Source organism: Electrophorus electricus, chromosome 26, assembly GCF_013358815.1.
Source record: "Electrophorus electricus isolate fEleEle1 chromosome 26, fEleEle1.pri, whole genome shotgun sequence".
NCBI lineage: Eukaryota > Metazoa > Chordata > Actinopteri > Gymnotiformes > Gymnotidae > Electrophorus > Electrophorus electricus.
This window is the reverse complement of record NC_049560.1, coordinates 4,428,703-4,445,829: the sequence shown is the minus strand read 5'-3', so window position 1 is coordinate 4,445,829 and position 17,127 is coordinate 4,428,703. Positions and strand designations below refer to the sequence as shown.

The following is a 17,127-nucleotide window of genomic DNA, read 5'->3' as shown; positions in this document are numbered from 1 at the left end:
TTTGGTCTCGCAGCATGAGGGGAAGATAAAGCCAGTTTTCCATAACCTCTCTATATGAATTATAATTTGCATAATTAGTCTCTAAAGCTTCCAATGCAATTCGTGTTTGATCACTTAAAGCTATGTGTATGCAATGTTTGTACATGCTTACATGTACAGTACCAGTCAAAGGTTTGGACACACCTGTTTGTTTTTAAAAATGGGGAGGTTTCTAACCAGTGATATAACGATGATATAACACCTTTCACATATTTGTCTTGGAAAGAAACTTAAGCATATACTATTAGATTAAAATGCCTTTATTACTATTAAAACATACATTCAGTCAGGTGTGTCCAAACCTTTGACTGGTACTGTATATCTGCTGAATACTTAAAATGTTTATAAAGCTTACCTCTTGCTAAAGTTATAATCAGTCAAAAATTCAGAAATCTGAACATTTTATTTTTATTTGCTGCTTTGTTAATAACAAAGATTGCATGGCTGTATGTTCTTTGTGTTACACATAAAAAATTTCTTTAAGAAATATTTGGAAGGCACAATTTGTTTTTACAATATATACATTTCAATCTAAATTATAAATACACAGAGCAAAGCAAACCCAGAATAAAAATGCAGACCCCGTTATACAAAACAAAAATTATATATAGTACATGATGCATAAATTCAGTAGCATGTTTGTCACTATGAGTTAGCAATAAATTACACGATATTGAGAATACAACAAAAGACGCTCAACAAAGACAATGCGCAGTTTAAAGGGACATGATAGCTACATTATAGCTCTCCATCATACAGCAACTCACACATTTAGTGCAAATTATACACAAACGACTAAGGGATATTCATTGGATTTACTGTGCATTACCGTAGAGTGCTGCAGATTGATCACTATTGTATAAGGAAAGTTGTCTGAATTTGTTTCATGCACTCTGACTTCATCTTATGCTACAGGCTCCAATCAGGAAGAGCTGCAGCCTGCATGCCAGTTTTCAGTGACAACAAAACATTTACGTTTACCACCCTGTCTGTTAGTAAGGTCGGAGGGAATCGGTAACCCAGAAGTAGCAGTGGCATCAAACTGTCTATTGCACTCAATAATGAACACCAGTTATATTTTGGGCTTTTTAAGTTTGTTTAAGGTTGTGGATGTTTTAAGCTCTCAGTGCACAAAGATCAAACAGGCTGAAATCACTGCACATTACTGTACACTGTACTTTATCTATTCAAAAAAAAAAAACCCTGACTGGGGGGTTTGAATAGTCTTCATCTGCCATGAGACAAAAGATGGATAACGAATTGCATGAAACATTCTGTATATGATTATGCGCCAAGATGACATGCCATCAGCGTAGGCAACGATGAAAACAAAAGAATGGGATAAAACCTGCGATAAGTCGGGAGATGTCTAGTGAAGAAACCAACACTTATCTTCTGCTGACGGAGAAGCCTTGTAGAAGATATTGCACATGTATCCAATCTGGATATAATCGGTCAGCCACATTTAACCATGCTACTTTATACAGCAACAAAAGGCCATAAACTGTGTTATTTTTGTTAAATAAATGTTTGAACTGTGCCCTTAGTCAGTAGACTAAAGTTTAATAAGCAACGAATCCCAAACTCGCAGGCAGAGCAACAAAAACTTAAATATTTTCCATGAAGTATGTGGCATGCAAAGCCAGATGGAACGTATATGATACACACAGAATGCTTCCATACCATTACGCACGTATTAACTTTTATTTCACTTTTGGGTAATTAAGAACCAACAGGGCAGGAGACGTTTTCTTCCTGAGATGGAGTGTCTGGTCAATTTTTCTGTAAAGGAATGCTCGGTTTTACTGTGGTGTTCAGTTCTGGCAGTAAATTGAAGAAGCTCATGCCAGGATTTCCTTGAGCCAAAAGGCTTTCAAATGAACCAATTATATAACCGTAAAGTATAACCATATAGCAGTGGGTAACAACACCACTGCTCACAAGGGGTGCAGGCTCCCATCTGGGCAAAGGCACCACACTATACCAAAAGACCTCGGGCACATTATACCTTAGGCAAGACTCCTAACACTACACTTGCCTCTGAAATAAGGCTGGAATTCTAAGTTGCTCTGGATAAGAGCTTTTGGCAAATGTACAGCTAGATTTGGATACATTAACTGATTTTAGAAATACGGCCGACTGGGCCTTCAATCAAATACAAATTTTCAGAAGTCAGGTAAATTAAACAAGGCATTAGGGAAATCCTAAACCTATTGCAGCAGTATAGAACAGTGCAATATCTCACCAAAATCACTGTCACCATTTTCAATGTTTTGCACAGTTTCTTGTTCTCTTCAGTTTTGCTTTTTTATTGTGCAGCCCTTATATATCAGGTCAACACACAGTATGAAAAGAATGTCCCTTAACATAAATTATGAAGAAAAAAATATCACTATAAATATAAATATTGCCCAGACTATGTGTTTCCCCATTACCTCACCTAGATAAAAATGTCTACATTATAATATCACCTCTAACTTCACCTGTTCTTAAATGGTAAAGTGTTCGGCTCTCCGGGGTCTGAGTCACTGAAGGGTCCTTGTACTCAGGTATACCTGATATGAGTTCACACAGTGCATTGTGCCCTGACAGACCTTTCATACTTAAAAGGGTTAAGATTTACTTTTTCCTGAGAGCATAAAATAATTAAGCACAGGAACCACATTTCAAGACAATTAAATGCTAAAGCTATTAAATTTAGTTTAATCACGGATATTTAAGTCACGACTGTGCTAATTCTTTAGGAGTATAAGGACAACAGAGTTTCTTTTGTTGTGTAAAGAGGCTATAAGCACGTCCAAGGATATTAAAGTGGACCCTTGAGGTTGTCCCACTCTCCCAGCCTCTGCTGGAGTATGAGCTCAGATAAATAAAAACAATAAATAAAATGCCTATGCTTTGTATACAAATATATATACTGTACAGGAGTCTTGGTTTACAAGATGACATTCCCTAATATTTTCCAAAGGCACTGCTTAGACAGTAGTTTGTAATTTTGCTCTCCATAATCAGAGGAAGCTGGGAAACAGATATATAGCACACAGAGACAGGCTGTGATCTCTGTAACTGCCTTTCCAGTTTTGTTTTCAATATTATACACGAATTTCAACAAAGGCCATTAAGCATGACACTGATGCACCACAAGAGGGCGATGAAACTTCATAGATGTCGACGTAATATTGGCTTGAATGCTGCACTTTAAATCTTAAAGTTGTGTGTGTTTATTACTTATCCTTTTGCCTAGTCTTTTCAGGGGGAAGAACTTCAGAAACATTTAAATATGTAATCTCAGTGAACTTGGGCAGATCTGAGTTGGGACTTGTGGTAAGCACGTCTCACCTTTCATGGTAAGCTCTGCATAGCGTTGTGGGCTTGAGCTGGCAGCCCCGACACGGTGGCCCCAGGACGGGAGGCCCCAGGACGGGCACCATCACTCAGGTGTCCTGAAGTGGATGACCGACTGGCGCAAGTCGGACCCTCCCAGCAGCATACTGCTCAGCACCTCTTTGGCATTAATGGCGGTGTCCCCGCCACTGGGCAGAGACAGCGAGTGCTGGTCGGACGGCGACAAAGAGGAAAAGAGTGAGAGCGAGGACGAGGATGATGATGGCGTGAGCGAAGGTGAGAAAAAGGACGAGGAGGAAGAGGAGGAGGAGGAGGAAGAGGAGGAGGAGGAGGAGGAGGGGATGGCAGAGGAGCTGAATAGACTCGTCGAGACAGGCATGACTGCAGACAAAACATCCGAGGAGGACGGAGGACTGGTGTGGCAGGACGCTGTCTCCGACAGGGAGTTGAGGAACTCGATGAGGTCCTGCTGTCTGGGGTCCCCAATAGGCGCCGGACTGTCCTGCTCCTGTCTGAAAGGCTCCAAGCTGAAGTCCTGTACGGTGGCGGGCGGCACAGGGAGGCCGTCGGCCCTCAGGCTGCCCTGAGCGCCGTCTGCGGAAAGCGGAGACGAGCTGTGCATGGTCAGGTCCAGGATGCCCTCCATGGGGTCCAGAAGGGAGGACAAGGACAGGGCAGGGGGCAGGTGCAGGGGAAGGTACGCCGGGGGTCTGGCGTAAAGGGCATCCAGGCTGGGAAGCAGGGGCGGCTGGGAGCAGAAGTCCCGGTGACACTCCAGCAGTCGCTGGTGCTGCTCAGCCAGCCGCTGCTTCTGAGCCTCCAGCTCCTTCTCCTGACGTTTCTTCTTCACCTCCTTATCCATCCTGTCCAGCTCGTCTCGAACTGGAGTCACACAGTTCTCTGGGATCTTTATGCCTGAGCAGGGAAGGACGAGAGACAGAGGGGGACGAGAGGGAGAGGGAGGGAGGAGAACTGAATGAGTACAAGGCAGGTAGCCATCTCTCCTTTCCAATCTATATGGATAATCTATATGGATTTCCAATTCCAGGCATTTCTGTGGATTTCTATTCTTAGGGATATCTGCGGAATTCCAGCCAAGGCTTGGCAGATGGACACTCACCGACTTGCTTGTGCTCTCTGGTCTTGAGGCGGACAATCTGCAAGATGCTGGAGCTGGTGACGTCGGCCACCACGTCGGCCACGCGCTTCCACACAGACAGGAGTGCGCCACACAGTACGTGGTACTGGCGCACGCGCATGCCCTGCAGGCACTCCTGCCCCTCCTCCACCTTCTTACACCGGCCGTTCCTTCAGACAACGCGCGCGCAAACACCCGTTAGGCAGGTTCTGTTAAGACCTCGTCACTGACAGGCAAGCCGTGAGGTGTGTGTGGTGTTGGGGGAAGAATAAGGCCTTTGAAACTCACCAGTTGGCATGGCTACATTTCCTGAAAGAGAAGGTGAACTGACTTTCCCAGCTCTCTCTTGCTTCCTCTGCAGTCACCTAAGATTGTCATTGGAAAGATCATTCACGCTGCTTTATTACGTAAACTCACTGCCCTTAGTGTGCTTTACACTAGTGGTGCAAAATGATCCACGGTCTCGAATGGAACCACTTTATGGTGCAAGACCTTTCATTCAGAATGCAGGAGCCCACCCTGCAGTGGCAACGCTGGGCATGGCTCACCTTGCGGTACTTCTTCTGGATCTGCTCCAGGCTCTCGGCTTGCTTCTGCTTGCCCACGTTAGGCTTGTAGACCACCAGGTGGTGACCGCGGCCCTGCTCGGCGAGCAACACGCACGGGTGGCTCCCTCTCAGCTGTGGGGACGATGGACAGAAGAACATAGGGGCTATGACTGTGGGAACAGGGGCTTATGGAGCATCTTTGTGGTAAAAACAAACAAAAACAAACAAACACACACACACACGCCTACGGGATGCCAATTGATTTCATTGTGATCAAGAACTTCAAGAACTTCACTAGCTTTTATATTCATCTGATTTAAGAATGAACTCTCCTTCCCCCCCCAGATTTCATTCCGTAAGCCAGCCACTGCCAGGACACAAACAATATTTCCCTACTGCTGTGTCTGAAGGACAGTAAGGATGGAGACATGGGAATGTGGGAAGGCTGCTGGAGCCTGGTTCAAAGGCTCACCTTGTGGGACAGATAGAAGCCTTCGTCTGGGTCAGCGAGCAACTGAGCCTTCTGCACAGCTTCCTCCCACGGCATGCCTCTGTCCACGCTGATCTGAAAAGGCACAAAGTCCAGGTTTAGAGACGGAGCACAGCAGAAGCTGCCCTTGGCTGCTGATCTGAGAGCAGTTTTGCAGACTATGCTACTGTGACATAGGCTGGGAAAGGAGATGGGGAGACTGATCAAGGAGTGATGAGACTGCATGGCAGGCATGCAGGCTCTTGTCTGCCTCACAAGGCCTGCTTTATTCAGAGTTCAAACCACAGAGGAGGAACTGCCTGTGGTTGGGTGTCCAGGCAACAGCTGATAAACCGGCTTTTGTCTTTACCATAAATCCAAACTCCCTTCTAGTAAAGGGAGAAGCCGGTAATAATCATCACTTTTTTGTAGCTTTCAAATGTTGTGTAACCTCTCTAACAGCTATGGGCTAAATGTAGCTGTTAAATGGGTTAAATGTAAATATATGAAAATATAAATGTATTTATTATGTGACATTATTCAAATTAGGCTGTACACACTAGATTGGAAGTGCTATAACCACATTCCAAGTCGGCCTTGATAAAGCGGCACAATGCTGTAGGACAGAGAGGAACGCTGCATTCTTTCCTGCGTAATGGTGAAGTAACCTTTCCAAAAAGTTCACTGCTGACTGCTGCTGACGGAGAAACAGCTAATTAGTTCACTCAAGTTTCTTGAAAAAATTAACCTCGAACTGAGAAAAGACACCTCTAAGAATTTGTACACTTCCTGGAATTCTAAACAACTCCCACGTCTCTGACACGCTGATATTCATGCTGCGCCCTGTTCTATTCGGACGTGGTTGAATGTTTATTTCCAAATCGTGCAGTCAAATGTATTGGCTTGCGCAGGTTCAAGAAGTAGCATCCAACACAGGAAATCAACCAGAAAGAAGACAGGAAAACAGGATGGAGTCTAACGGTTATCATGTAATCAGTGCTAAAGGCTGGCATCGCCCCATGAGAGTTCCAGTGGTGGACAGTCAATAAGGTTCAAATGGCTGTTAACTAACACACAGCACGTGAACGTTCCTGAAGTGATTAAAAAGAAGCATTTCAAACACCTGCAAGTATTCTACTCTCAGATGTGAATCGACTGGTTCAGACCTTTTTCACAACTGACTTAAATGGTCACAGTATGAATTAAACGTAGAATCCAAACTGACCTTATAGAGAACAACATGGCCTTCTTGAGGGTTGCCTGGTGTCAAAAATATCTCCTGAGTCTCGTTATAGATCTCATCGTTACCTGGAGCCAGATCTGTAAGGGGGCAGGCAGAGGACAAAGTAAATTCAACAGCACATGAAAGTCATGAGATCAAATGAAGAATAATGAGAGGATACAGGGTTTCCTTACCCAAGATGCCCATATCATATTTGCCTTCTTTCTTATCATTTTCAATTAGGTAGTCAAAATTATCAGTGAAGTACTGGAAGAGGGAGTTCTGCTTATGCACCTCAAGGCCCAGGATACGATTGAGGAACTTGGTGATGGTACAGTCTGCCAACATGGGACGTCCTGAAGTCAAGTACGAGTATATACACTAAAGGTGTATATATTAATGAAAAGAGCATAATGTACCTTTCTCAGTGCTGATGCCATAGCGAGGCTCCTTACACATGATGCCAACATCCATCATACCTTGCTTCATGTCTAACACAGCAGAATAACAGAATGGTTTGTGTGCTTATAAAAAGAGAAATGCCCTTTTTCTGAAGATTCTGATTCATACACATCCATACACCCCCACCCCCACCCCTGGTCTTACCTCTAAAGAACATGGCATCACCACCAGGGTAGTCTTTGGGAGGGGGCACTATGCTCTCAATGTGTCCAAGGATGGCTTTGGTGATCTTGTCCAGAGCCTTGGTGCCATACTGTGGAAGCACGGGAAGGCTGCTCAGTGGTAATGCCTTTTCATCACACACACACACACACACACACACACACACACACACACACACCACTGTCTCCCACACACCACTGTCTCCCACACACACACACACACACACACACACACACACCACTGTCTCCCACACACACACACACACACCACTGTCTCCCACACACACACACACACCACTGTCTCCCACACACACACACCACTGTCTCCCACACACACACACACACACACACCACTGTCTCCCACACACACACACACACCACTGTCTCACACACACACACCACTCTCACACACACACACACCCGTCTCCCACACACACACCCCTGTCTCCCACACACACACACACACACCAGTCTCCCACACACACACACCACTGTCTCCCACACACACACACACACACACACCTATCTCCCACACACACACACACACCTGTCTCCCACACACACACACACCACTGTCTCTCACACACACACACACACACCCGTCTCCCACACACACACCCGTCTCCCACACACACACACACACATACACACACACACACACACACCACTGTCTCCCACACACACACACACACACACACACCACTGTCTCCCACACACACACACACCACTGTCTCCCACACACACACACACCACTGTCTCCCACACACACACACACACACACCACTGTCTCCCACACACACACACACACACACCACTGTCTCCCACACACACACACCACTGTCTCCCACACACACACACCACTGTCTCCCACACACACACACACACACACCACTGTCTCCCACACACACACACACCACTGTCTAACCCCCGCCCCCACACACCAGTCTCCCACACACACCACTGTCTCCCCCCACACATCACTGTCTCCCACACACACACAAACCACTGTCTCCCATACACACGCCACTGTCTAACCCTCACACACACACATGCACATCACTGTCCCCCCCACACCACTGTCTCCCGCACACACACACACACACAACTGTATCCCACACACACAACTCTCTCCCACACACACACAAACCACTGTCTCCCATACACACACCATTGTCTAACCCCCACCCCCACACACCAGTCTCACACACACACACATACACACCACTGTCTCCCACACACACACACACACACACCACTGTCTCCCACACACACACACACCAGTCACCCACATACACACACACACACACACACACACACACCACCGTCTCCCACACACACACCCCCGTCTCCCACACACACACACACACACACACCACTGTCTCCCCCCAATACACACACACCACTGTCTCCCACACACACACACACCACTGTCTCCCACACACACACACACCACTGTCTCCCACACACACACACACACACCACTGTCTCACACACACACACCACTCTCACACACACCACTGTCTAACCCCCGCCCCACACACCACTGTCTCCCACACACACACCACCGTCTAACCCCCGCCCCCACACACCACTGTCTCCCACACACACACCACCGTCTCCCACACACACACACACACCACTGTCTCCCACACACACACACACACACCACCGTCTCCCACACACACACACACACCACCGTCTCCCACACACACACACACACACCACCGTCTCCCACACACACACACCACCGTCTCCCACACACACACCACTGTCTCCCACACACACACACCACCGTCTCCCACACACACACACCACCGTCTCCCACACACACACACACACACCACTGTCTCCCACACACACACACACACACACACCAGTCTCCCACACACACACACCACCGTCTCCCACACACACACACATACACACCACTGTCTCCCCCCACACACACCACTGTCTCCCACATACACGCACACACACACACACACCACTGTCTCCCACACACACACACACACACGACCACTGTCTCCCACACACATATATATACGTACACACACACACACACACACACACACACACACACACCACCTAAGAAGTCTACTTACTTTATTTTCAAAGTTGTACTTGCTCAAGTCTCTAGACTCTGTAGCTCTTCTGTCCCCATGGGTCAGAGCTCCCTGCAGGAAGATGCAGAAATTAAAACTACTACTAGAAAGAAAAAAAAAAAAAAAAAAAAAAAAAAAAAAAGAAAAAAAAAAAAAATATATATATATATATATATATATATATATATATATATATATATATATATATATATATATATATATATATATATATATACACACTACTTATGTAGCTCAGTAGTGGAACTTCAGCTGCTAAGCAATCATCTCCTATGACAGTATTGTTTAATATCACCATGCTAGTAACAATTGTTAATTGTGAATGTTTCCTTGCATGCTCGCATTCGTTGGGGTATTTTTGTGGATGATATTCCATCTTTGGGGCAACACCTGCATTACATAGAATGCATCTGTAATGCATAAGTGATCCATCACTTACCGAAGTAACCATCTTTGTCTTAAAGAACTGAATGGCATCAGCAACTGGCTACCATGGTGATGGAAATGGCGGCCTTAAATTTTTGTTCGGAATAAATCTAGGCTACATGGACTGTGTTAGCTCATATTGGCTATCTCTGCTGAAGAGAGTAGACAAGGCGACATGAGATTCACTTTCAGTTACACTGAAACTGAGTAGGATGTCTCAGTACTCATGCTTTGTGTACTGTTTCAGTTTGGACTGACAAAATGACTGTGACCTAAAAGCATGTGGTAGCCCTCTTTGAAGTAAGAAATAAGCTCATATCCTCTTCTGGAGAACAAAGCAGAGAGAAAATGACTTAATAATTGGGCAAATAAATCGTGGGCTTGCTGTGCATAAAACACTTTGCACAGGCATGGAAAAATGATCAAATATGTCAGTGTAATCATCTTAACCACATCCTAATCTAAGAAAAACTATGTAAACAAACACAAGCCCATGGATCTTATAAGACCATCATCACATAAACAACAAGGGTTTTCATAAAAAGTTTGATTAATACAAATCATGTTAATACAAATCATCAAGTCTGAGTAATATAAATCATATTATAAGTCATGAAACATGAGGTCACTATGGTCTGTGCTTGTACCCTGAGAAGTTCTAACAAATACAGGTCCTTTTGCCACAGGTTGTGTTCATTTAACGGCATCGGACTCCAGCCTGGACCGATAAAGCAGCAAGTATGCGTGCAGTCTGACCTACCAGGCTCTCCAACCTCTTGGCTACGATGGAGGCAAAGCGCCTCTCCCCGGCCAGCTCAGAGATGAGGAAGATGTACTCTGGGGCAGTGACCTGGTTGGAGCGGTGTGTGCGACCTGAGCCGAGTGGGTGGAAAGAAGAGAGGTTATCGCTTATGGCTTTTGTGGTGAGAATGTCCTCCTTTACAGGAAGAGGACTCTCTACGCTAGACATAAAGGTCGTGGTTTTGGCAGGGCAGGTGGAATTATTGTTGGGTCACTACTGAAAGGCCACGGGTTGGAAAAAAAGCACCAACATTAACATCATACAGCGATTTCACTGAGTCAACGGAGCCTGCAAAGTGTACGGCAGTGATGTGCACCAGGCTAATGAAGAAGTGGCTTACCAAACTGCTGGATGGCACGGTCAGCACTCCAGGGCAATTCCAGGGTCATGTGGACCCGCCTGCACTGGTTCCTCACCCGCCTGTCTGCCTGCAGAGAGATCCCTGAACTGGCTGCCTCGGAGATTATAGCCACCAACTGAGGATATAGGGAGAGTGGGAGAGAGAGAAGTATGCAAGAAAGAAATAGGAGGATGAGAGAGCGAGAGAAAACTGGAATTTGTTTCACTATACTCAACAAGATTTTCAGAACTGGCAGATGATTTCAAACTTCCCAGTGTGAGATGTCTTATGTTGGCTCAAGTGCTCATTGTGTTTCTCTTACCTTATCTCCATTCATGAAGCGGTCTTTCTCTTTGATGTTGATGTGGTCAATGGTGTGGCCCTGTTCAGCACGGGACTCATAACGCACACTCCCATCCGGCAGGCGGACCACTCGTCCTTTACGACCTGTCATCTATCTCACACACACACACACACACACACACACACACACACACACACACACACACAGAGGGGGAGAGAAAGAAAAAGTTACTGTAGTTCCACAATAAAAGCAGCTAAATCAGACCAGACTGTGCAACAATACAACTTTCCGACAGACTGATATCTACACTGATGCTCTGTGCTTTTGGCCGTACCTCAGACACCTTTTCCGGACCCCCGAGCTGGTCTATGAGCTCATCCAGTGTGTTTAGAGGTAGTTCTTTCCCAAGCACAGAGATTTTGTTCAAGAGGTCTTGCTTCATCTCCTCTAGGCGAGCTAGTGAGAAAGACACTGATGATCAATTACGACATCATATTACGACATCAACTGGCTAGGTTGCCTAGTGCACTGCTATATTGATGATGCATGAAATTCTAAATATTTTATGCTATTTTACCTTTAAATAGCATCCGTCGAGTGTGTAGATACACCTCTCCTTTTTGGCGAATCGATAAAAGACTAAAATGACTAATATCTCGGAATTGTGTGCGCACTGGCAGGCATCTGCTATTCCCCACAGAGTGGAATGGAGTGATGTACTCTACCAGCATGGCAGTGGGTCTGGTTAACGAAGATGACATCATCGCCATTGTCCTGGAGCGAGTCGGGAGAGGAGTTGGAGTCGCTGTCCACTCCGTCCGACTCCGTGCTGCTGTCGTCGCTGACGTTGAGGAGGGCCCGGCTGTCTGCACCCTGCTTCAGGCACTTGTTCTGCCTGCCTCGCGGCTTACCTGTTACAGGCACAGGACCCACACAGCACCCATAAAATAAACAGTCCTACAAGCGGCTTCGGGTTTGACAGCGGTATGACGGTCACTTACGTTTTCTTTTGGATCCTAATCCTTTCTCCCGCCGCTGTTTCTCTGAGGGGAAGTGCTTCTGGACCAGAGAATGGAACACACCTCTGAGAAGTAAGAGAGTCAATATATCAATACCTTTTATAGTATAGAAGCCTAAACATTTATATTTAGATTATTCATACTAAACTTCCATAATCAGACTGCCCAAACAAACTCCATGTTAATATTGATTTTAAATCTGTATATAGAGCAGTAAGCAATGTGACAGTAAAAAAAACTTCTTCGTACTGGTAATATTTAGCAGCCCCACCAGTGACGATTTACTTTATCTTACTATTTTTACGTTTCAGCCTCAAAATGGCTAGTGGAACACCAACTAACCGCAGTGACTTCTACATGACATCAGAGATAAAATTTCAGTCAGTCATTCAGAGACTACTCCAGGTCACTTTGGAAAGAGTCAGTTATACAGTCATACTGTAAATGAGTACCAGCAAGTGGTTTCATTCATAATCAGAAACAGTGCCACATAAGGTGAGAGATTGAACACTTGCACGCACGCACGCACACACACACGCGCGCGCTGCACTCACTCTGCGGCAGACACAAATTTGTCCAGGTGTCCGTCGTTTTCGTCGAGCACTTCTCGCGTTCTCGCTTCGCCAGTGGACTGAAGCCCGATCACGATGCACTACGGGAAACGAACGAAGACGGAAATGAAGGACATACAGCTTTTTGCAGCTTCACACTGTGGCGCGTACTATAGCGCAGAGCCAGGCGAACAGACCCGGGGCGCGGGTCCCTGGAAGGGTGCAGTGGGACTCACCTTGCCTGCCTCCAGCTCCTTCTTGGCCAGCTCCACCAGACAGCGCACCTTGGCAGCAATGCAGAGGTATTTGAAAAAGCGCTGGTGGGAAGACCAGAACTGACCCCACAGAGACTTCCGGGACCCCATATTCAGCAGGTCAGCTGCCTGAGTAAAGACGACCAGGGCCTCGGCCCACTGAGGTGCCAGAGAAAAGATCCATTATGCTTCAACAACGTGCCTTATGCAAGTCATCTCTATACACACAGATCTAGAGATATTCAAAACTGTAGTGCACAAAGTGTACAGAGAATATAAATAAATAATGCCTAATTATGTGCTAAATAGTTTTTTGAGAGTGTGGATAATTATGTTACAGTAGGCTGGGATTCCGCCTGATTCGTTGCTGTGCTATAATAGGCTGAAGTCTGAAGCATCTGTCTGTGGACCAGTTTCAGGGATCTGATGGGTAGCACTCACCAGTCTGGCAGCTTGGTTATAGACCAGTTTGAATTCGTCATCCAAGCTGATCTCCTCGATGCGGAAAGAGACACCCGTGAAGCTCAGCTGCCGTGCAATGTACATGCCACTGACCTTCATGTCCATGGCAACGATCTCCATGGCACCCACACCTCTATCAAGAGAGAACACAATAAGCTCACATTCTCTCACATAGCTGCGTGCACACACTTACTCAAATCACATCATGTCGACGAACCTCTTTTCGATAGCGTGGAGGAAGTCATCAAACATGCGAAACTGTGTTCCTGTACCCCAGATTCCCAGACGGCTCATGTAGATCATGTTCTTTGGCTCAGAGGCTCCTGGGGGGACACGTGAAACTTCATCTGGCAGTTCCTTGCACTTTATTCCTTTATTTGAAACAATGAAAGACTGCAACGGTTTCTGCACGTGACTGGCTTACTGACCTGTAGCGCTGGCATACACCACCCTGGCCTGGGGCAGTTTATTCTGAATGTCCAGCACAGCTTTGCCCATTTTGGTAGATGTAGCATTCTTGGCTTTGTGGCATTCATCAAACACGATCTGTGCGCACACCAGGGTCAAGGGCAAAAGTGCTACACTTCCGGTTCGGTGGAACAGCAATCAAATGTGCAGACACACAGTACATAGCTCAAACACACCAAGCGTTCCCAGCACTCGTACAGTAGAGGATACGACCCCGTCAAAGTCAGGCCCACACCAATCCAAGATCTGTTCCAGTCTGGTGCGCCGCTGGCCCCCTGCCTGGCTCTCTCCAATCAGAGCGGAGTAGGTTGCAAACAGGACCCCTTCTGAGGTAGCTGTGTCTCCGTACTTTATCTGGCAGGATAGAATAACAGCAAATGGTCAACGTGAGTACAAAATTTATAGATGCTGAGGACTCAAGTGTGCTGTGGGAAGCCAGACAGGCGGGAACAGTAGTCCGTGTAACGGAACTGTAATTGAAAGGAATGTGCACTCACCTTATTCAAGGCGTGCACTAGCATATAGGCGGCACCGATGTCCTGAAGATCTCTTTCTGCATCGTATTTGAGGTCATTGGAGACGCTGAACCTGGAACGGGAAAGTTCATCAGCGCAGTGCTTTTTCTTAGGCATCCTGCCCTACACCATTTCGAGTTCTTCTTCTCTGATGCGGATTTCTGCGCCAGGCCTGGGGTTTCCAAGCCCTGCACGGGACCAGAGCTGAAAACCTGACTTACGGGACGAATGGAATCAGATGATCCAAACATGAGAAACAGTGGAGGGCTTCCCCCCTCCCCCCGCACTTGTCACAAGAGCCACAGAGTGATTCTGGGAGGCTGAGGACCGATCCCTTACCACAGTGATTTCTTCCTTCCCCTTAGAAAGTTCTCCAGGATGATGCCAGCCACCGTGCGGCCCTTGCCAACCCCGGCTCCGTCCCCGATGAGGAAGCCCGCTCTCTGATTGTTCTGCAGGATCACCTCGTGTTGCTGTGGAACAAAGGGCCAGCGCGTTAGCCGTGAGCTGAACTCCGGATCAGTAATTGGAAGGTGAGCGCGAAACTTTACTGGCCTATATTTACGTGTGTGGGCACCCGAATCACTTAAGAGTCGCGTCATTACTAAGGATGCGTACAGTCAGGCTTCTTAACATGCGTGAGAAATTCTCCTGAATTCAGTGCAGAATGTTTATCGAGCTATTGAGCTGACGACACTGTTAAATGTTTAAATCCTCAGCTCGTGGGCAGCTGAGCTGCTCTGTGCTGAACAAGACCTACACTGCCTGTCCTGGGACTACAGGAAAATACTCTACGGCATTACATGGGCCCAGAGTATCTTCATGGCAAGTAAATTAGCCTTCAACTCTGAAAAAATGAGTGTGTAAAATAATTTATAAATAATAAATTGCTAGAACTTTAAACCTTTACAGACACACACACACACACACACACACACACAGAAACAGTAAAAACGTAAATGACTCACAGCGTGCGCATAACAGAGATGTAAAGGGCCAAACTTGGCAGATGCCAAGGGGCGTGTACACACCTGACAGGCATAGATAATGGCCTCCAGCTGCAGAGCAGAGAGCAGGCTGTTGTCAACGATGGATTTGGGGATGGAAAGCGTGTAAGTGACGTCAGGAGGGGGGACACTGGAGAGTGTGTTGGTCTCCACCACACGGTCAGGGTGGGAGTTTCCAATAGTGGCTGGAGGAAAGCCACAAAGGAGAAGAGAATGTGTTTTCCACTTAATGCTAGAGAGTCATGCTAGAGCTGGAAGTGTGAATGACCAGGAAAGACGAGGTCGGAGCCTACATTTGGAAGGTTTGTAGTCAGCATAAGTGTCCACGTGCCCCAGCTCCTCGGTCTCCTCTTCCTCGACCTCCTCCTCCTCCTCTGGCTGTGTGGGGTGTCTCTTGAATTACACACATATACACGTCAGCTTGATATAGAGGCAAACAACCCAGGAGATACTTCCATAACCATACGATCAAACTAAAACAGACAGCAACAATGAAAACAACGCAAATGAAAACTTAGAAATATAGTTAACATCTGTGATGATTTACATTTTAAACTGAATAATTAAATTATTACCTGTCCAAGTTTCACAATAAATAAATAAATAGATGCAAAAATAAACAAATAAATGTGTAAATAAACAAATGCATAAACAAACAAACAAACAAACAAACAAAGTACCTGAAGGCCTCTCAGAGACGGGATTATGGCAGCAATATCATCTAAACTGCTAAAGCCCTGAAATCGGTTGGAAATAGGCTGAAGACAAAAAACAAAAGCAAATTCAAGGATCTACTGGCAGAAAAAACCATGTGGTTTTATAGGAAGTGTGGATGGTACATTTCCTTGTGTTTTCTGTGGAAACACAAATTCTTGAAAATGTCAAAGGGTATGAGTAGAACAAACCGCATGTCCGTGGGCATGCACGTAGGTTTAGGGCTGGGGCTTAGAACGAGTGTCACCTCTTGTGGTTCTGCTGGTGTGTTGATGTCCCATAAGGTAGGTACAGTTGCCAGGCTGTCAGGAAGCAACGCTGATGTGCCTGCATACTCCGACAGAGAGTCAGCGGGAGATGAGGAAAAGAGTGAGTTGTTGGACAAATCTTCTATACATGAAAGATCCTGAGAGAAAGAGAGAGAGAGAGAGAGAGAGAGAGAGAGAGAGAGAGAGAGAGAGAGAGAGAGAGAACAAATGTGTTAACATTTTAAAAAGGCTCTTTCAAGGCCTTTTGATTGGATTAAAAATACAATCAAAATGATTGTATCATTGTCTGCATAATTACTAAACTGGCCAGAATACATGATCAGTAGCATGGCAATAAATGGACACAACACACAGGCAAATGGGCATTCACTTATGACATAGCCATCCAACCATTCTGCTCTGACTCATCTGTGTCCTGCACGGTAAGAACAGCTGTGATGCAGCAGACTCTTCACGTTACGGACAAAGTGACAGACATTAACAAACAATGTC

At 46.0% G+C, this 17,127-nt stretch overlaps 1 protein-coding gene across 2 annotated transcripts in view; it reads right to left on the bottom strand.

Annotated features, from left to right (window-relative positions):
- Nucleotides 1-431: 431 nt before the first annotated feature.
- Nucleotides 432-17,127, bottom strand: part of si:ch73-63e15.2 (protein strawberry notch homolog 2) — a 44,479-nt gene continuing 27,783 nt past the window's right edge. For both annotated transcript variants that reach the window (XM_027008151.2, XM_035523348.1), the window contains 28 exons: nt 16,614-16,772; nt 16,333-16,410; nt 15,946-16,045; nt 15,677-15,837; nt 14,985-15,118; nt 14,628-14,718; nt 14,341-14,484; nt 14,091-14,208; nt 13,880-13,985; nt 13,642-13,795; nt 13,183-13,359; nt 12,950-13,047; nt 12,378-12,460; nt 12,102-12,287; nt 11,711-11,832; nt 11,395-11,526; nt 11,073-11,208; nt 10,691-10,803; nt 9,487-9,558; nt 7,368-7,476; nt 7,181-7,252; nt 6,956-7,099; nt 6,765-6,859; nt 5,543-5,635; nt 5,071-5,202; nt 4,811-4,887; nt 4,505-4,692; nt 432-4,299 (listed from right to left, as the gene is read on the bottom strand). In XM_027008151.2, the coding sequence (XP_026863952.2) occupies nt 3,470-4,299; nt 4,505-4,692; nt 4,811-4,887; nt 5,071-5,202; nt 5,543-5,635; nt 6,765-6,859; nt 6,956-7,099; nt 7,181-7,252; nt 7,368-7,476; nt 9,487-9,558; nt 10,691-10,803; nt 11,073-11,208; nt 11,395-11,526; nt 11,711-11,832; nt 12,102-12,287; nt 12,378-12,460; nt 12,950-13,047; nt 13,183-13,359; nt 13,642-13,795; nt 13,880-13,985; nt 14,091-14,208; nt 14,341-14,484; nt 14,628-14,718; nt 14,985-15,118; nt 15,677-15,837; nt 15,946-16,045; nt 16,333-16,410; nt 16,614-16,772 (4,104 nt within the window). In that variant the 3' untranslated portion in view covers nt 432-3,469. The remainder of the gene's footprint in view (nt 4,300-4,504; nt 4,693-4,810; nt 4,888-5,070; nt 5,203-5,542; nt 5,636-6,764; nt 6,860-6,955; nt 7,100-7,180; nt 7,253-7,367; nt 7,477-9,486; nt 9,559-10,690; nt 10,804-11,072; nt 11,209-11,394; nt 11,527-11,710; nt 11,833-12,101; nt 12,288-12,377; nt 12,461-12,949; nt 13,048-13,182; nt 13,360-13,641; nt 13,796-13,879; nt 13,986-14,090; nt 14,209-14,340; nt 14,485-14,627; nt 14,719-14,984; nt 15,119-15,676; nt 15,838-15,945; nt 16,046-16,332; nt 16,411-16,613; nt 16,773-17,127) is intronic.